Source organism: Heteronotia binoei, chromosome 5, assembly GCF_032191835.1.
Source record: "Heteronotia binoei isolate CCM8104 ecotype False Entrance Well chromosome 5, APGP_CSIRO_Hbin_v1, whole genome shotgun sequence".
NCBI classification, from domain to species: Eukaryota; Metazoa; Chordata; class Lepidosauria; order Squamata; family Gekkonidae; genus Heteronotia; species Heteronotia binoei.
The window spans coordinates 20,844,961-20,864,926 of record NC_083227.1 but is presented as its reverse complement, the minus strand read 5'-3'; the positions used below and the strand labels follow the sequence as shown (position 1 = coordinate 20,864,926).

General features: G+C 45.9%; 2 protein-coding genes across 2 annotated transcripts; one reads left to right on the top strand and one right to left on the bottom strand.

Annotated features, from left to right (window-relative positions):
• Positions 1-3,367: 3,367 nt before the first annotated feature.
• Positions 3,368-9,306, top strand: LOC132572187 (zinc finger protein OZF-like). The gene is made up of 2 exons (XM_060239020.1): positions 3,368-3,588; positions 7,077-9,306. The coding sequence occupies exons 1-2, from the start codon at positions 3,567-3,569 to the stop codon at positions 8,429-8,431; spliced, it is 1,377 nt and encodes a 458-aa protein (XP_060095003.1). The 5' UTR covers positions 3,368-3,566; the 3' UTR covers positions 8,432-9,306.
• A 3,760-nt stretch (positions 9,307-13,066) lies between these two features.
• Positions 13,067-18,699, bottom strand: LOC132572191 (zinc finger protein 501-like). The gene is made up of 2 exons (XM_060239025.1): positions 18,570-18,699; positions 13,067-16,217 (listed from the first exon to the last, which is right to left on the bottom strand). The coding sequence occupies exon 2, from the start codon at positions 16,164-16,166 to the stop codon at positions 14,751-14,753; it is 1,416 nt and encodes a 471-aa protein (XP_060095008.1). The 5' UTR covers positions 16,167-16,217; positions 18,570-18,699; the 3' UTR covers positions 13,067-14,750.
• Positions 18,700-19,966: the final 1,267 nt, after the last annotated feature.

Sequence of the window (19,966 nt, the reverse complement as noted above, 5' to 3'; positions counted from 1 at the left end):
TATTTTTTTCCTTCACAGTAGTTTTTTCCTTCCCATTTACAGCATGTCATTGGTTTTATTCAGGAGCCAGGAGCACAGGGCTAGTTGAAAAGCTAGCAAGGGAAGCGTGACTCAGAGAAGCCACGCCAACGCCCTGCTTGGCTACTTTCGCCTTGAAGACAAGAGCAGCTGGGCAGGGTGCATTCTCCAAGCTGGGCCATCCCACCGCTCTCAGAAGTGGGGTGGAGAATAGCAGGTGCCCAGAGGCATCCCATAGGGGAAGTGGTGCCCCAGATGGCTGCCTACCTTGGCTACTCCCACATGCCAGCCATGGAAGCAGAACTCCGCCTGGGCGGTCCAGGGCTCTAGCTGGCCTGACCCACCATGCAGCAGCCACATACTCCCATGCCAGGTGGTGTGGCCTAATATGCAAATGAGCTCCTGCTGGGCTTTTTCTACAAAAAAAAAAGCACTGCCCACACCCTACTTATCACTGGTAGGCAAGGCAATAGGACTTCTGGTAAGCTCCACAGCACTTTCAAAAGTAGTTTATCCTACCCTACATATATATAAACTGTTTTGTCTTGGCAAATCTGAGTTCCCTCATTGGTTGGGACTGGGTGAGACTGTGGTACATCAGCCTTTGGCTTGTCAAACCATCAATCGACTGTTCTTGCCTCACATTGGCTGACCCTGCTCTCCCCCACCCACCGCTAGGCAGTGGTTGCTGACAGGCAACTAACCTTGCTTCCCTCAGTAAAAAGCAACAAGAGCAGTAGGAGAGGCCCTTTCAAGTTCTATTTTGGCCTTTGAGGGAGAACTCATTTGGTTGACCCTTTCTCCCGCCGAGTGGCTGTTGCTAGCCAGCCAAGCTGCTTCTGTCAGTCAAAGGCAACCATCCTTGGTTCTGGCAGTTTATGGCTCTCCCTACTCTCCCACTGGCTAAGCTGCCTGTTACTCAGCTTTGCAGAGGATGGAAAGAAAGCCTTCCCTCAACTGGCTGAGGGACAGAGGAGGAGGGAAAGAACCATAGAGAAAGTATTCTCACAATTGGCTGAAGAAGGAGGCTTTCTCTTGATTGACTGAGGACTTTTCCCTATCCTCCTCTGGAATGGAAACAGAGACAGGGGGAGGAATGGCATCCTGTACCAGCAAGCCAGATACAGAGAGAGAGAGATAGGGAGGGAAAGTAAGAGCAAGAGACAAATTGAAGTCCTGTGCTTAAGACCAACAACATTAGTCGAGACAGAGTGTTGGTCTGAAAGATATCACTAAAGGCCTCTGAGGGAGAACTCATTGGGGCTAGTCCTAACTATGGTTACTAGTTCCAGGTTGGTGGGGAATTCCTGGAGATTTCTGTGGTGGAGTTTGCCCTCGCATAGGAGTTCGGGCTTCAGAGCAGGGTCTGCCAGACCCAGGTTCTTCCTGTGCAAGTTTTTACCTCAGCTTCTTCTCCCTGCCTAAGGTTGATCTTGGACCAGTCACAGACATTCAGCCTAACCTTGGACCAGTGATCTTGGACCAGTCACAGACTTTCAGCCTAACCTGCCTCACAGGGTTGTCATTGTCATTCAGATTAAAGCGGGGACAGGAGAATGATGCAAGCTGCTTTGATCCCCACCACCACGAAGAGAAGACTGTCCTTTCCCTAGGTGAAGGCTGCAGGGAGGGGGGAGGCGATGGAAAGCTGAAGATAGAGGGGCAGGAAAGGGGAAAGTTATAGGGTTGCCAACTCCAGGTTAGAGCCTAGCACAGAGACATTTTGAATCTGACAAAGGGTAACCCCCTAATGGAAGACTGTTGATCTCTGCGGCTCCAACTGCAAATATCTACCCAGCAATTGTAAAAACTGGAGAGTGTTCTAAGCACAAATTTGAAGGAAATACTGGGTATTCAATAATTGAACTTAAGGCTTCACCTAGTGTACTGCAGATAATTACCTTGGCAATCCATTGCTGCTGTTGCTGTAATATCAATCTTCTATTAACTGGATTGTGCCAGTTCACGCAATAAAACCCAGTTGGAAAGTGCATTAAAGGTGGATTGAAAGTGCATTATTTAGTGTGTGTGATCGCAGGGTGGGATAGTAGTCGGCTGTAGCCCATTGCTTCACAAAGATTCTTTTTGCTGTCCTTATAATAACTCTGCGAGGATGGCCAATAACACTATTCTCATAATGCAGGTGGAGGTAGGCGGAGGGTGGGCTTGAAATAGACTTGAATAAAAGATTACCGAGCCACCAGAGCAGCTGTGAGGATATCTGCAGAGTTTGGGGAGGGGGGTGCAATGCTGCATTTCTTTACAAAACTCTGTGTCATGGCAGGCAGAAATCCAGCTGGGGCAGCTTCTCCCATCAGAGGGATGAAGCAAAGGGCCTGGTGGTGATGATGAAGTTCAGATGAACATTGCCTTGCCCCAACCCAGAAAAAGGCACCGAGCATTTGTGGCAATTAAACATTCCCTCTTCAGAGGCGGTCATCCATACTCCATCTAAGCTGTGGAGTCTTGTGAGCACAAATTCTACTTTGTGAGCTATTGGCATTAAAGCTGAGAGCTAGTGCATAAACTAGTTTGCTCTGGGACCATTTTTTCCTGAGCAAAGGCAAAAGTGTGGGAGCCAGAGGCTAAAAAATTGTGTGCTAGCTCATACTAACTCAGCTTAAAGGGCAGAATGGCAAACAATCCTAAATACAGAGAAGGTGGGCAGTGAATTAGTATGCAAAAGCATGGAAATGTTTGTTAGCAGATTAATTAATATTGCCCCCTTGTTAATGCAGTGCAGTTAACATAAACTAACAATCACCAGCCCCCAAACTGTGATTCTTTTAATCTGCTAACAAAAATGTCCATGAGTTTGCATACTAATTCACTGCCCACTTTCTCTATATTTAGGACTGTTTGCCATTCCATCCTATTGTCTGATGAAGTGTGCTTCTAGCACGCGAAAGCTTACATTCTGAATAAAACTTCATTAGTGCAACTTGACTCCTACTTTGTTCTATTGCTCCAGACCAATATGGCTGCCCACTTGGATCCATTAGCTTAAAGCAGGGGTGGTCAAACTGTGGCTCTTTCACACATATTGTGTGGCTCTCGAAGCCCCCACCGCCCCGTTGGGCAGTCAGGAGAAAGCATTTCTCCCTTTCAATCACTTTGACCAGCTAGGAAAAGGCTTTTCTCCCTTTACATCTCCAAGCCACTGGCTTGGAGAATGCATTTAAAATTAAAGTTGCTTTCTTTCCGCCTCTCCTTCCTTTTCCCTTCTCCATCTGCCTGCCTGCCTACCTACCTACATCTTATATTCATGTTTTGCGGCTCTCAGACATCTGACATTTATTCTAGGCGGCTCTTACATGAAGCAAGTCTGGCAGCACCTGGCTTCAAGGGAACGGTGGTCATTTCCCGTCTCCCCACTGCTTTCCCAGGAGAGATGGGAAGGGGTTAAACGCACCGAGCTCTTCTTTCTAGAGAGGCTGCCAGACGGGAGCTTCCTTCCCAGCCCGCTCCTTCTCCCCTTCGCTTTGCAAGCCTCCCCTTGCATTGAATTGGGCAAACTGTGCGGCTTCTCCAAGGGGGCGGGGGTTGCAATGCAAAGACTTGTAGGAGTGGGTAAGTGAAAGCATGGGGGGGGGGGGAGGCTGGTTCCTGTATGCAAAGAAACTTAAGGGGGGTGGCGACGAGAGAAAGTACATGTTGGGGGGGTAACGAGAGCGGCCCTGGAGAGGGCGATCAGTAGAAAAGCTGCAGCCGCAGGTATAAGGAGGGTCTGTGTAACTCGTTTCCACCAGCGCCGGCTCATGATGCAGCTCAGGAAAAGGGGAGGGGCCAAGAAATCTACACAACACAAGAGGAGTCTTACAGGATCAGACCAGGGAGGTTCTCTAGTCCAGCCTTGTGTTTCCCATAGCGGCCCCCAGCCAGAGGCCGCTGAGGGGCTGCAAGGGGTGCGCACGGAGCTGCGCTGTACTGACTCCGACTTTAGGGCTTTCAAGGTCGACACTGTCTGCTCCAGCTGGCGGGCGCTCTCTCCACATTCAAGGTTTCTTCACCCAAAGGGTGATTAACACATGGATTTCACTGCCACAGGAGGTGGTGGCGGCTGCAAGCATAGCCAGCTTCAACAGGGGACTGGATAAGCATATGGAGCAGAGGTCCAAGAGTGGCTATTAGCCACAGCATATTGTTGGAACTCTTGGTCTGGGGCAGTGATGCTCTGTATTCTTGGTGCTTGTGGGGGGTGGGGACACACAGCAGGAGGGATTCTAGTGTCCTGGTCCGACTGATGGACCTCCTGATGGCGCCTGGGTTTTTTGGCCACTGTGTGACACAGAGTGTTGGACTGGATGGGCCATTGGCCTGATCCAGCATGGCTTTTCTTATGTTCTCATTAACAATAGCAGCCTCTGGCTAGCCAGGGATCAAAAGAAGATGAGGATTTAAATTCACCTTCTCTCAAAAGAGAGTGTTGGGCAGCCATTGCTTCTATAGGTTTCATTCCAAGTGAAACATGGTTGATTCAAGTTATGATTATCTTCTTTTCCCAAACAGATGTTGAACAAGTAAAAACTCTGTCTGAGGCAAGTGATGCTCTGTATTCTTAGTGCTTGGGAGGGGGGGGCAACAGTGGGAGGGCTTCTAGTGCACCTGCCCCACTGGTGGACCTCCTGATGGCACCTGGTTTTGTGATACAGTGTTGGACTGGATGGGCCATTAGCCTGATCCAACATGGCTTCTGTTATGTTCTTGACATGTTATAGATTCAGTTGGGTAGTCATATCTGAAGAAGTGTACATGCACATGAAAGCTTATACCCAGGGTGGCCAAACTGCAGCTTGAGAGTGGCACATTGAACATATGAACATATGAAGCTGCCTTACACTGAATCAGACCCTCGGTCCATCAAAGTCAGTATTGTCTTCTCAGACTGGCAGCGGCTCTCCAGGGTCTCAAGCTGAGGTTTTTCACACCTATTTGCCTGGACCCTTTTTTGGAGATGCCAGGGACTGAACCTGGGACCTTCTGCTTCCCAAGCAGATGCTCTACCACTGAGCCACCGTCCCTCCCCTATCGTGTGGTTTTCAACGCTCCCACTGCGCTGTTGGCCAGGAGAAGGCATTTGTTTTTTTAAGTCACTTCTCCAAGCAAAGCCATCTAGCAGCTGGAAATGCATTTAAAGTTGCTTTCTTTCAATCTCTTCCATCGTCCTCCCTTCCCATCTATTAGCCTTCCTTCCAGCATTTTGTCTGGTTTGGTTCCAAGTTGCACTGGGGAATTACTGTTGTCCATTGCTCAAGTCCAGTAGGACCCTAAAGACCAACAAGATTTCAACAGTCAAAGCTTTCAAGAGTCAAAACTCTCTTTATCAAATATGCAATCTGTCTAATGCAGGGGTGTCAAACATGCAGCCCGGGGGCCAAATCGGGCCCCTGGAGTGCTTATATCTGGCCCCTGAGCAACTGGTTGTCAGCTGCTTCCCTCTCCCTCTCGCTTGCTTCCTTCTGCATAACAGCTTGCCTTTCGAGGTTTGCTCAATTGCACAGCAGCTACAGAGCAAAAGGTCTATTTCCTCCAGTAGCTGAGGTTCCTCCCTTTGGGAGGAGTGGGGGGGAGGGAGAGCTTACTCTGCCTGGCTGAGAGGTGATATGATCACCATCTTCAAGTACTTGAAGGGCTGTCATATAGAGGATGGTGTGGAATTGTTTTCTGTGGCCCCAAAAGGTAGGACCAGAACCAATGGGTTGAAATTAAATCAAAAGAGTTTCTGGCTCAACATTAGGAAGAACTTCCTGGCCGTTAGAGCAATTCCTCAGTGGAACAGGCTTCCTCGTGAGGTGGTGGGCTCTCCTTCCTTGGAGGTTTTTAATCAGAGGCTAGATGGCCATCTGACAGCAATGAAGATCCTGTCAATTTAGGGGGACATGTTTGTGAGTTCCCTGCATTGTGCAGGGGGTTGGACTAGATGACCTTGGAGGTCCCTTCCAACGCTATGATTCTAGGCTCAGTCACACAGGTGGTTGAGCAACACACAGAAACTGCAATGGAGATAGAGCAATGCACAAGAAAACACTGCATATAATACTGATACACTATATATTAGTGCTTTGCTTTATAAATATATTTTTTCCTGTCAAATGTACTAGTTTGCAACATAAACTGCACTTGAAATAACAAATTACTTATACCAGCCACATACACTTCTTAAGTGAGGAGAATGAAGCTGTCCTACTGGTTGCCTGGGAAAGGAAGGATAAAGCCGGAGCTTCCTTTGCCCAGTTCCGTGGATCCCATGGGAGAGATACAAAGAAAGCACCTTTAAGACCAATGAGTGCTAATGTCTTCTCAGAAGAAGAGCTTCATTCTCTTCACGTTTCAAGTCCATTGGATCAACCAGAGTACATTGGATGAGTAGCTGTCTCTTTCAAGGACTGTTGATTGAAAAACTGAGCCTTTTAAGATATTTGTTTTGGAGTGTATGTGGCTGGTATAAATAATTTGTTATTTCAAGTGCAATTTATGTAACAAGCTAGTACACTTGACAGAAAAATATATTTAAAAAATAAACATGAATATATAGTGTTTAAGTATTATGTGCAGTGTTTTCTTGTGTGTTGCTCTCTCAATCACACAGCAGAGCTCCTGAGCCAAGCCTCTCTTTCTTCTGTTGGCTGAGGCTCCTCCTCCTCCTGGTTGCCTGGGGAAGGAAAGAGCCAGAGCTTCCTTTGCCCAGTTCCATGGATCCCATGGAAGAGATACAAAAAAAGTGCCTTGAAGACCAACGATTGCTAATGCTTTAAGCATGTTTTAAGGGGGTTTTTATTTAAAAAAATCTTTAATTGTGCTTGTCTGTGTCCTTTATAAAGTTTATCTCTCTGCTACCTAATCTTAAATAGGTACACACATGGCTCAGTCTGACATGGCTTAGCCCAACAAGGTCTCTTTTATGTCAGATTTGGCCCTCATAACAAATGAGTTCGACACCCCTGGTCTAATGTGTATGAATTTCAGCTTCTCAACCCTGATTTTCATTTGCAGTATGAGAAATAAATATGGAGGCGGGCAACTCAATGTGCTTAAAATTTTCCTTTTTATCCTGACAGATGACGTACGAGGGAGAGATGGCGAGGAGATGAATCTTCAGTCAGAAGAACCCGAAGAGAGCGATCTCAATGGGACATCAGTAAGAGAAGCCAAAGGTATGCCTGAGATACAAGAAGCCCGGCAAAATCAGCAGGGACTAGAAAGCGATGGACAACTCGATCTGGTGGAAAAAGATTCTTTTTTGGGCAACCCAAGTTCACCTGAAACAGCATTCTGTGGGGGAAAAGTGGATCACACTGACTCTACTGGGAGCCAACCATCTCAGAAAAGAAAGAAAGAGTTTGTATGCTCAGAATGTGGGAGAACTTTTAGTCGTAATTCAGCTCTGACAAACCACAAGACTGCACATACAGGAGAGAAGCCACATCAGTGTCCAGTCTGTGGGAAACGCTTCGCATACAAAGCACTGCTCGTTCGACATGAAAAATCCCACGTGGAAGAAAAGCCGTACAAATGCTTAGACTGTGGGAAAATCTTCAGTTGCAGTAGCATCTTTTCAGTCCATGAACGAACCCACAGGGCAGAGAAGCCATACATTTGTTCAGACTGTGGAAGAAACTTTGCCCACAAAATATATCTTGTGAAACATCAGCGGACTCACATGGTAGACAAACTGTATCCCTGTGTAGAGTGTGGTAAAGGCTTTGCAAGTCGATCTACACTTTCTGCCCACCAGAGAAGTCATACGGGGGAGAAACCGTATGAATGCTCTGAATGTGGGAAAAGTTTTAGTCAGAAATCGCATCTAACTATCCATAATAGAATTCACACTGGAGAGAAACCACATTCATGTTTGCGCTGTGGGCACAGCTTCAGTCGAAAATTTGATCTTCTCTTACACGAGAGGACACATACGGGTGAAAAACCCTACCGGTGCTCAGAATGTGGGAAAAGTTTCTGTCAGAGCTCCCAGCTTTTTGTCCACAGAAGAATCCATACAGGAGAGAAACCATTCAAGTGTTTAGAATGCGGGAAAACCTTCCGTTGGGAAAGCAGCCTCAAGATGCATGTGAGAAACCATGCAGGGGACAGGCCTTACGCTTGCTCGGACTGTGGCAAAAGCTACAGTAGGTCATATGACTTCATTAGGCACACAGAAACCCACACAGGAGAGAAACCCCACAAGTGCCCCGATTGTGGGAAAAGGTTTAGCAACAAGTCAATACTTGTTGAACATAAGAGGATACACACGGGAGAAAAACCATTTAAGTGTTCAGAGTGTGGGAAAAGCTTCAGTCAGAGGTCAAACCGCAATACACACATGAGAATTCACGCTGGAGGAGAACCAGGAAAGAACCCTGGAAAACTGAGCAATGGGAATGCTGTGCCAGTACTGTCTAAAGAAAGTTGCTAGGTAGATCCCCAGATATTAGTATTTCCTGTTTAATGATGCATTTGTGGTAGGGGAGGTTGCTGTCATAATGTCTGTCATTCCCTCCCTTCCTTGATCCTGCTTCTCATCATTTGTGTCATTGCTGGGTTTTATTCCATCCGTTCAGTCCAGTTCAGTTTATTAAAGTTTTAACAGTCCATTGTCTGTACACTTTGAAAGAAAACAGAGTTTAACAGTTTAAAAATACAGTATAACAGATGTTTGCCACATTCACAATACAGTGTTTACAAAGACTATTCCAAAGTAATCTTCATTTTATGGCATCAGAGAAGGTTGAAAATTTTAGTAGCCGTTTTCTAAGAAATTTTTCTCTAGCTACATCGTTCTTTGGATAATAAAAGAAGTTATGAGACAAGGAATTGACCTCAGTCAATGAGCAGTCACAAAAGCGCTGTTCTGGAGGTATCGCCGAGAAACAACCCTTTATCTTGGCTGTTGGCAATGCATTGCTACACACAATCATATATGACCACCACAGTTTTGGAACATCTGATATGTTGAAATAGTGTGGCGGATCAAATTGTGTTGAATCCTTGATTTCCAGGTAAAGAGAACATTTTCATTTCCAGATTAATGTTGAAATGTTTGGAAGATCCCATTTGAATCATACAACTGACAAAGCTATGCATGATGGCTGAGTGAGTACTTTGTGGAAAAAAGCTAACTGAAGCTTGTTCAGTATTTTTATTGGACCTAAGAACCAGATCTAAGAACCAGTGCTAAGAACAGGATCCATAGAGCATACATGGTATTATGAGTGCTGTGTATGCCTTCAAGAGTGCTGGCATGTAAATGGGCTCCTTTAATAAAGAAAAAGAATTCTTAAAGCCAACAAAGCTAGATCAGTCTTTTGCTTAAGGTTTGGTTCCATCCTTGTCAGAAGAGGGTAGTGGGGACCCCTTACTCAGACCCCTGGCACCTGTGCTGTGGGAACCTATCAGGTGCCATCTTGTGATAGTCAGCACCTGCATAAAATTGCTGAAAGAGCTTGTCCAGAGTTGGTTTTGGCTGAGTCAGATTGTCCATGGACGTTTTCAGGGCCTTTTTTGTAGAAAAGGCCCGGCAGGAACTCATTTGCGTATTAGGCCACACCTACTGATATCACAATTGCTTTGTGCCGTTGTAGAAAAAGCCCAGCAGGAACTCATTTGCATATTAGGCCACACCCACTGACACCAAGCCAGACAGAACTGCATTCCTGCTCAAAAAAAGTTCTGGACATTTTTAACCAAAACCCAGAGACTGAGGCAGGGGTCAACCATCTGAAGCTCAATCTAAACAGGAATGAAGTGCTGCTGTTCAATAATACTGTAAACTGGGGTTTAAGGAGCTGGTTTTTCTGGACAGGGTTGCACTCCACCTAAAAAGCAGATTATCTCTCTCTTGAGGGTATTGTTAAAACCATGAATACAGATGATGGCACAGGTCTGCTCTTTGCTAAGCAAAGCCAATGCTCAAACCAACTGTGGCTTTTCCTTGACATGCCTGATCTGACCACAGTTTTCGGTGCTCTGATGGACTACTGTAATGTTGCTGTTTGGGGGGCTGCCTTCAAAGATGGTTGGAAAGCTTGAGCCAGTGCTAAGAACAGGAGCTGAACAATTGACCAGCATCAACAACACCTTTTGTCCCTCTTGAAAGTCCTGCCTCTTTGTTTCCAAGCACAGTTCAAAGTATTAGTTATTGTCCAATGGCATTTCATTGCTGACAAAGTCCTTGTTTGACCACCAATTCGCTGTCCTTAGGGTAAGCCTGCTCTCCATTATTCCCTATGGGCAAGCGTGGTCCCAATTATTCCCTATGGGCAAGCGTGGTCCCCATTGTTCTCTGGGCAAGTGTGCATTCTCTATTGGCAAGCATGTATAGTCTATGGGCAATCACTTTTCTTAGGGCAATCCTGCTCTCCACTATTCCCTACAAGCAAGCATAGTCTCCATTATTCTCCATGGGCAATCATGTATAATCTATGGGCAATTGCTGTCCTAAACTCTGCTCACGACCTGAGTTCGATTCCAGCGGAAGCTGGTTCAGACGGCTCGAGGTTGACTCAGCCTTCCATCCTTCCGAGGTCAGTAAAATGAGTACCCAGCTTGCAGGGGGGGAAGTGCAGATGACTGGGGAAGGCAATGGCAAACCACCCCGTAAAAAGTCTGCTGTGAAAACGTGAAAGCAACGTCACCCCAGAGTCGAAAACGGCTGGTGCTTGCACAGGGGACCTTTCCTTTTCTTTCTCCACCCCAGTGGTAACTGCAGCTTTCCTCGAAGAGGTTAAATGAAGCGAGGCTTCTTGCCTAGAGAGGCTCCAAAATGGAAGTCGGAGGGAGTCGCTCAGCTCTCCTGTCCCGCCTCTCCCTCCCATCTTGGTACAAAACTTCCTTTTGCACTTTGTAGCCCGGAGCAATTACCAGGGAGGGGAAAATTTGGAAGATGGAAAGGGGTGAGGGCAGCAGCCTTGATTCTTGAGGTGGCGGTGGGAGGAGAAGCCGAACTTAGAGAAACGAGGTCAAGTACGCGGGGACCAGATGTGAAAGATGCCTGCGCCTTCAAGAGCTCTGCTGAAAAGAGTTAATTTCACTAATGCAGTTTCTCTCTTGCTCCCCGTCATGGCCTCTGCATCTAGTCTAAGGTTACCTCCAGATGTCCTTTTGCGCATGTGTCTCCATCCTCTTTTGGACTCTTAAAAAAAAAACAACTGATGAAAGTCTCCTCTTTTGGCGCTGGAAGGAAGGTTAGGAAGGAATATTTCTAGTTAAGCTGCAGTTCTCACAGCTTAAATAGTACAGGTATTTAACATGAGCTTTGTCGTAGGGATGATCTCTTGTTTGAATTAGACAGTGTGGAAATATCGCCTCTTTTTTGCTTTTCAAAATATGGTAACCCTGGTCTAGTCAGAATGCTTCGCCGCTATTGAAGTTGCAGGATACCAACCCTCTGGTGGATCTGGCGAACTTAGTAGAACAGAGCCGGCCCAGAAACAGAGCCAACCCTGCCACCAGGCACACTAGGTGACTGTCTAGGGCGCCATCCTTCTGGGAGCACTGAATTGGGTGCTCCCCATGTGACTCGTTATCAGGGGGGGGGGGTGGGCCAGAAGTTAGCCTTGCCTAGGGTACCAGACAGTCTATGACCGGCTGTCCAGGAAACCAGTTCACAGAAGTCTAAGCTGCCGATCCCAGCAGGGTCCCTCTTCTACCCTTCAGGCAGACTGATCTCCCCCAGTTCCCCCACCCCTTACAGGAACTGGGACCCCTCCTAACAAGTGCTTCCACTTCCTAGAGAAGCAAGAATTGGGAAGGGGGCTGCAGTGTTCCCAGGTGGAGAGCCAGAAGCCCCAGTTGGGATGATCCTGTGAGCTATGGGGCATTTAGGGATGCAGGGAGGAGAATCTCAGTTATGGCGTCTGCTCAGCTCCTAAAATTATATTTCCAGTCGTTAGTTGTGGAATGTTTGCAGTTAGCCATAGAAAAATGTGTATGGGATTGACTCAGCTTGGGGTTTTTTTTTGTTATTTTCCCCCTCATGTTTTATATAATTTAAATGTATCGATTTTATATAATATATAACATTTGGTTTGTTACTTACCCATAACCACCAGGATGGCCCAGAATTATGTGCATAATAAACAAATTAATTTTCTTCATTGTTTCAAAAGCTTAACCGCTATGTTGTTCTTAGTACAGCTAGTGCAGTAATTATAATTAGCATTTGCATAGGACTTCCAAATGCCCAAAGGTGGCGGAAAGTGCCATCAAGTTGCAGCTGACTTATGGTGATCCTGTAGGGTTTTCAAGGCAAGAAATGTTCAGAGGAGTGCCCTTGCCTGCCTCTGCATAGCAACCCTGGCCCTAGACCCCGGAATCCAGGTGGTGGGGGTGAACATAAGAACATAAGAGAAGCCATGTTGGATCAGGTCAATGGCTGGTTCAGTCCAACACTCTGTGTCACACAGTGGCCAAAAAAACCCAAAACCAGGCACCATCAGGAGGTCTGTCAGTGGGACCGGGACACTAGAAGCTCTCCCACTGTGCCCCATCCACCACCACCAAGAATACAGAGCATCACTTGCCCCAAACAGAGAGTTCCAACAATACACTGTGGCTAATAGCGACTGATGGACCTCTGCTCCATGTTTATCCAATCCCCTCTTGAAGCTGCCTATGCTTACAGCTGCCACCACCCCCTGTGGCAGTGAATTCCATGTGTTAATCACCCTTTGGGTGAAGAAGTACTTCCTTTTATCGGTTCTAACCTGAATTGAATGTCCACAAGTTCTCGTATTGTAAGAAAGGGAGAAAAGTACTTCTTTCTCTGCCTTTTTTGTTAAATGAACTTCATACACTGCTCTGAGTTCATTTGACAAAAGGGCAAAATAAAAACATAAGTAAATAAACACCCAGAGGCATAATACAGTCCTTGTGAGGGCACCAATGAAATCACATTTTTAAAAAAGCAAAATAAACCAAATGCACTTGTAAAAATAAGCTAGTATTTCTATTACCACCACTGTAAGATGTGACCAAGAACAGCCTCTTGAAAACAGACAGCATGTCGACTACAATACCTCGAAAGGCAACATTTAGTGAGCGAAAGAAATGGTTTCACATCAGATCTATTGTTTTAATTAATACGCATGAGCTAGGATCAAGATACACGTCAATGCATTTACATTTCTAATCAATCGCTCCAGCTCTTGGCTGATAACCATAGGTGGAAACAAAACATATAAAAGCTATTGATTAAAAACAGTTTGAACATGCCAAGCTCTTTAATTTTCCTACTCCAGGGCACTGAAAATACAGGTCACCCACCACCATCCCAGTAGCTGCACGCACTAATTTAAAAAGTTAGAAAAATAATTCCTAATGTAGTGTTAGTAAAAAAAAAAATTTTTTTTTAAAGAAACAAAGCGTTACATTTTTAGATAACGGCTTTTCACGAGAGCAGATTCATGAGTTTCCGGCCCATTGTTATGTTTCCAGGTCCCTGGGCCCAGGGTTCCTGAGTTGTTTCCAGAACACAGCTAAAAGGTGAAGAGGATGAGAGAAATGAAGCCGCTTTTCAGAGACAAATGAGGTGTTCCTTTAAATGTACTGGAAACAGCAGGGGCACATCTTCCCTTTCCCCCTTGGTAGCACAAGTAGACCTACTGAATCAGACCGATGGTCTGTCAAAGTCCAGCATCCAGCAGCCCGACTGAATCAGACCAATGGCCTGTCTCGTTCTACAGCAACCAAGCTGCACCTGGAGTATTGTGTGCAGTTCTGGAGGTATCACATCAAAAAGGCTGTGGACAGAATGGAGCAGGTGCAGAGGAGAGCAAAAAAAGGTGATCAGGGGCCTGGAGACCAAGCCCTATGAGCAAAGGCTGAGGGACATACGAATGTTCAGTCTGGAGAAGAGGAGGTGGGGGGGGGTATGATTGCTCTCTTGAAATCTCTGAAGGGCTGTCACTTAGAGGAGGGCAGGGAGCTGTTCCTGTTGACAGCAGAGGAGAGGACTCAGAATCATTGGTTTAAACAGGAGGAAAGGTACTGGCTGGATATTAGGGGGGGAAACTTTTTTTGCAGAGTTGTTCAGCAGTGGAATCAGCTACCTAGGGAGGTGGTGAGCTCCCCCTCTCTGGCAGTCTTTAAGCAGCAGCTGGACAAAGACTTGTCAGGGATGCTCTAGGCTAATCCTGCATTGAGCAGGGGGTTGGACTAGATGGCCTGTATGGCCCCTTCCAGCTCTGTGATTCTATCAGACTACAGGGAAGCCCAGAAGCAGAATTTATTTTGAGTCATACCATCACCATGCCACAGTTTTCCCTGCCCTCTGCTATTGGCAGCCAAGAGGATAAAGCTGCTTGCAGGGGGGGGGGGGAATGCAGAATGGGGGTAATGGGAGCAGATACATAATCTCTATTTTCAGCAACACCTTTTGTACAAAATCTAATTGAGCCGTCGCCAACTGCGTCACGTTCTCAGATGACTCATCACCTGGGAGCTACTCTTGAACACTTGTTCCTTGGTCAAATTATTTTTGAGCATCTACCAACACTGCAGTTTTCCTCAGATGTGAAAAAAATCCATACTGAACAGTCTGAGTTCAACAGAACATGGTGGAAAGTCTAAAATGCTACATAGTTTGTAAAGCTATCACCTTTCTCTAGGATACAGTGATCCTTACGACCTCTGTGGATTTTCTCTGGCTTTCAAAGACCAGCAAGGCTACAATTTTTTTTCCTCACAGTCCAAAATGATCGCCCCATTGTCGCTTCCACTGTGCTTTACAGAAATATTCAACTATACTCAAAGTCTTGCCCGTTTTCTGGGCACTCGTAAGCTTGTTCCCCCACATGGGCCCTCTTGTGTTTAACGAGGGATTTTTTGTCAATGAATCTTTTGTCACAGTCAGGGCACCCATATGGTTTTTCCCCTGTGTGAATTCTCATGTGCGAAATAAGGTTGCCTTTCTGACGGAAGCTCTTCCCACAGCCGGAACATGTATAGGGCTTCTCTCCTGTATGAACCCTTTTGTGGTTGACAAGCAAAGAGTTGGTGTTGAAGCTTTTCCCACACTCAGGACATTGATACGGTTTCTCTCCTGTGTGGATTCTCAGGTGTTTTGTGAGGGATGATTTAACCCGAAAGCCTTTCTCGCAGACACTGCATTTGTAGGGTTTCTCCCCTGTATGGGTTCTTTGGTGCGTAATGAGATTGGATTTCGAATTGAAACTCTGCCCACACTCTCCACATGGGTATGGCCTCTCTCCCGTGTGCAACCTTTTATGTTCTATAAACTGAAAACTGGTGCTGAAGCTTTTCCCACAGTCGGTGCATTCATAGGGCTTTTCCCCAGTGTGGATTTTCACATGTGAGACAAGGTTCCCTTTAGTAACAAAGCTTTTTTCACAGATCGAGCACTTGTACGGCTTTTCCCCTGTGTGGGTCCTCACATGCATCATCAGGGAAGTGCAATGAGAAAAAGATTTGCCACACTGAGAGCACTGATACGGTTTTTCCCCCGTGTGAATCCTCATGTGCGAAACCAGGTTTCCTTTCTGACTAAAGCCTTTCCCACAATCTGAGCATTGATACGGTTTTTCTCCAGTGTGGGTCCTTTCGTGTGTCACAAGATGTGACCTCTTCACAAAGCTCTGTCCACATTCAGAGCATTCATAGGGATTCTCAGCCATGTGGGTCTTCTCGTGTGTGGTAAGATTGGATTTCAGGTGGAAACTACGACCACACTCTGCACAGATATACAATTTCTCTTCTGTGTGTATTCTGATATGATCTACAAACTCGCAGCTAAGGCTGAAGGTTTTCCCACAATCTGTGCATTCGTATGGCTTCTCTTCTGCGTGGCTTCTTTCGTGCATAACCAAGTGGGCTCTCTCGTGAAAAGTTTCCCAACAATATGAACATTTGTGTGGCTTCCCACCTGTTTGCACACCCTGTTTCTCAAAACAATCAGAGCTCAGACAGAGGATTTTCTCCGGGTCAGCCTTTTGTCCCTTATTCCTGCAGATCCCCTCTTTGAAGGTACTTTCATTTAAGCTACTTTCTTCACAAATATTTTCTTGTGTCATCTTCCTAGTATGTCTTTCCTGATGGCCTTGTCCCACCTGGCTTCCAAGCATCTCTTTCCTCTCAGAACTCCTCAGAACAAATGTCTCTTTGTCTCTTTCAACCAATAATTCACAAAAGCTCATGTATTCCTAACAGGCAGTTTCCTTCCTTGTTATTCTGCATGGGATCATCACCTTTTGGAACAAATACAAAATCAAATATGTAAGTCAGTTCATTACAGCATCTACCCCAGGTTTTCCCCACGATTCTCCCAGGGCCTAGTTCAAAGCTTGAAGCATTACCTCACATTGTCTTTCTTCGTTTCCAGTCAGTTATTTACAGGGCTTTTTTTGTAGCAGGAACTCCTTTGCATACCCCCCTGAAGTAGCCAGTCCTCCAAGAGTTTACAGTAGGCCCTTTACTAAGAGCCCTGTTAGTCTGTCATAGCAAAAATAAAAAGTAGTAAAGAATGGTGTGTGCTTAACACTCTGGTTCTGGTATCGTTTTGCTGCAATCACACATACTAAATAATCCACTTTCAATCTACTTTCCAACTGAAAATCCAGTTGAAAAGTACATTGAAAGTGGATTAAAAGTGCATTATTTAGTGTGTGTGAATGCAACCTCTGTGTTTTTACTGAATTATTTACAATTTTAAAAGTTAATTGTTCAAATGTTTTTATGTGAAACACCTTGGGGACTGTGATCAGATAGAATGGTAACATTAAAAAGTTTTAAATACAATTTAAAAAAATTCCATTAAAACAACTTTTTATTTTAGAGAGCCCAGTGTGAGTTGGGAAGACAGAAAAGTTCTGTTACATTGATGGAAATGTCTTCTATTAATGGAAACCAAATGCTATCCAACCTAAGTAAACTTTAACTCAGGTATTCTCAGTATCTCTTCTGTTCCTAATAAATACCAAACTATTTGGTTAAAATGTTTATATTTCACCTTCAGGGCTAAATAGTGGCAGTGGGGGATGTAAGGTTTAATTAAGGGATAATACTGTTTAATAAATGTCACATTAACAGTGACTTGAGGGGAAAAGTGACTAGTTCTCAAAAACATTATTTGCATGGCCAAGTGGCATTAATAAGAGATTTTGAATTTTGCAGGATTCTTCATTAGAAAGATTATTTGGAGGGCGAGAGGGACAGAAGAAACGTATTTCTACACTGCCTGAAGCTCAGTGATCAGTGATGTCAAAAGACAAACATGCACTTTAAAAAAAAATAACAACGAGGCTTGTGATATGCTAAAAATTATTTATTTGGGTGCAAGACAGAGCCTAATTTATTGGGTCAAGTTTATACCACAATAACCTTGTCAATCTTTATTTTGTCAGTTTTGTCCTGCTTACTGTACGATGTCACAAGACTCTTTGCTATTTTAGCTGCAGTAAATAAGAACGTAAGAGATGTCATGTTGCATCAGGCCAATGGCTTAACCAGTCCAACACTCTGGGTCACATGTTGGCCACAACCCAGGTGCCATCAGGAGGTCCACCAACAGGGCCAGAACTCCAGAAGCCCTCCCACTGTGCCCCCCCCCCAAGAATACAGAGCATTGCTGCCCCAGACAGAGTGTTCCATAAATAGGAATATCCTGACCTGGATTCCCAGGCTAGCTTGGTCTCATCAGATCTTAGAAGCTAATCAGGGTTGGCCATGGTTAGCACTTGGATGGGAGACCACCACAGAAGTCCAGAGTTGCTACACAGGGGCAGGCAAATCTTTTTGTCTTTTGACTTGAAAACCATGGGGTTGTCACAAATTGGCTGCAACCTGACAGCACTTTACACTCATACATATAGGACTGCCCTATGGAACAGATTTTTTTTTTTATGGAACTGAGAACCACTGCGGAAGGAAGGAAGGAAAATAAATGGGGGGAGGTGGGAGAGGTGGGAAGAAAGCAACTTTTAACTTTAAATGCATTCTCCAAGCCTCCCACTGACTTGGCTTAGAGAAATGATTTAAAGAGAGAAATGTCTTCTCCAAATTGGCCAAGGGGGTGGTGGTGGGGGCTTCAAGAGCCACACACAATATGTGTGAAAGAGCCACATGTGGCTCCTGAGCTACAGTTTGGCCACCCCTGCCCTAGATGGTCTCAGATGTGTCTTTCATTCTCCCTCAGCCACAATCCCCATACTACTACAATAGGGAGATAATACTGACCAACCACGCAAGGCTGTTGTAGGGATTCTTGTGCTGAACTACTTCGAACCCTGGAAAACTTCCAAGTATTATTACTGCCCAAGTCTGTTTCCATCTTGGGACTGATAAACCAGGCTGCCGGCTGCAAAACCTTTCATTCTCCCCTCCCCACCGATCTGTTAGCTAATAAACGGGTGCGTTCACACTACATTAAATAATGTGTTTCGCGACTGGATTTCTGCTGTTCTTACACAGTAAAAATCCAGTTGCAAAAGTTCCCCAAGTTCACTGTGCGAACGTACCCCAAGACTCTTTGTCTACTTTTACCGCTGAAGGCGATCTAGCGGCTTCTCCCTTTTGCCTGCCTCCGAATCTTCCCTACTCACCTGCATGAAGTCTTCGCGTTTGCATCCCGCCCCACGGGGATCCACAGGTAAGACCCCACTCCCGGGATCTCCAAAAAGGCAGTTTCCCCACCACTGCGAGGAAGAGGGGGAAGGAGGAAGCCGGAGGAGAAACAGGAAAGCGGCTAGATAGCACTGTTTACTTCACTTTTTTGCCTCTCTAGCACCAACAGCTCGGTCGATTTAACCCTTAGCTAATTCTCATACAAAGGCTGCCGCGGACAAGCATACTGCTGTAGGCTTCCACAATCCCACAAGCACACACCGTTGCCTAGGCAATTATTACGCACCACTAATCTTCTTAAAATCAGGCCCGGCTATCGTTTTAAATGAGCGCTGCAATCAGGTCTCGAATTCAGCAGGAGCTCACAGGAGCCGGCAGCCAGCCAGCAACCAGGAGCTTTGCCACACCCCCAGCAGCCCGCATTAACTCCTGGAGAAGCCCACACCACCCTTTCGCCACTTCTTATGTGATTTTGGGTAGTGGGTGGCTTGCTGGCCTTTTGTGGGGGGTGGGGAGGGGGTGTGTGGCCAAGGAGAGCCCCAGGTGAGCGAGGTCTGCTTGGGCTGACTGGATCTCTAGCCAGCCCAAGCAGGCCTCGCTTGCCCGGGGCTCTTTTCTTGTGTCGGGTTGTTTTTGCCTAATGGGGAGGGGGCATATGGTAATAAGTTATGCTAATGAGCTCCACCACCTATTTTTCTACAAAACAACCCCTGGCTGCAATCACATACTATGGATTACTGTTTTATTGTACAATGTTAGGTAAGTCCTAAGGAGAACCTAATATGCGAACATGAAGAGTGTGAGAAATAGTATTAAGGTGCCCCATGGCACAAGAAACAAGGAGGCTCTGCTTACTCGGCAAAAGGCAGCAGATGCTCCAGGATAGGGCAGGGTACTTCAGAAGAACACAGTAGCAGCCCCAGCAAGAATGCCAGCCTCCAAGTGTGGGACCTGGGGATCCGCTGGAATTACAACTCAGAGACTAGTTCCCCTGGAGAAAAGCTCCAGAGGGGCTGTTTTTTGAGATAGAGGCACCACATTTTCAGCATAGGATCCGGTGCCTCTCTTCAAAACGCCCCCGAAGTTTCAGAAAGATTGGACCAGGGGGTCCAATTCTATGAACCCCCAAAGAAGGTGCCGCTATTCCCCATTATTTCCCATGGAAGGGAGGAATTTAAAAGGAGTGCAGTCTCTTTAAATGTGATGGCCAGAACTCCTTTTGGAGTTCAATTGTACTTGTCACATCCTTGCTCCACTCCCAAAGTCCCCAAATATTTCTTGAGTTGGACTTGGGGCTCTTTAGCTTGGAGAAACGTCGACTGCGGGGTGACATGATAGAGGTTTACAAGATAATGCATGGGATGGAGAAAGCAGA

What these genes read in the sequence shown, in the direction of transcription:
- LOC132572187 (XM_060239020.1), top strand. Translation starts at nt 3,567, where the DNA reads ATGCAAAGACTTGTAGGAGTGG. An exon ending in GCAAAGACTTGTAGGAGTGG is followed by an intron (nt 3,589 to 7,076) that starts GTAAGTGAAAGC and finishes TTATCCTGACAG; the next exon opens with ATGACGTACGAGGGAGAGAT.
- LOC132572191 (XM_060239025.1), bottom strand. Translation starts at nt 16,166, where the DNA reads ATGAGCTTTTGTGAATTATTGGTTGAAAGAGACAAAGAGACATTTGTT.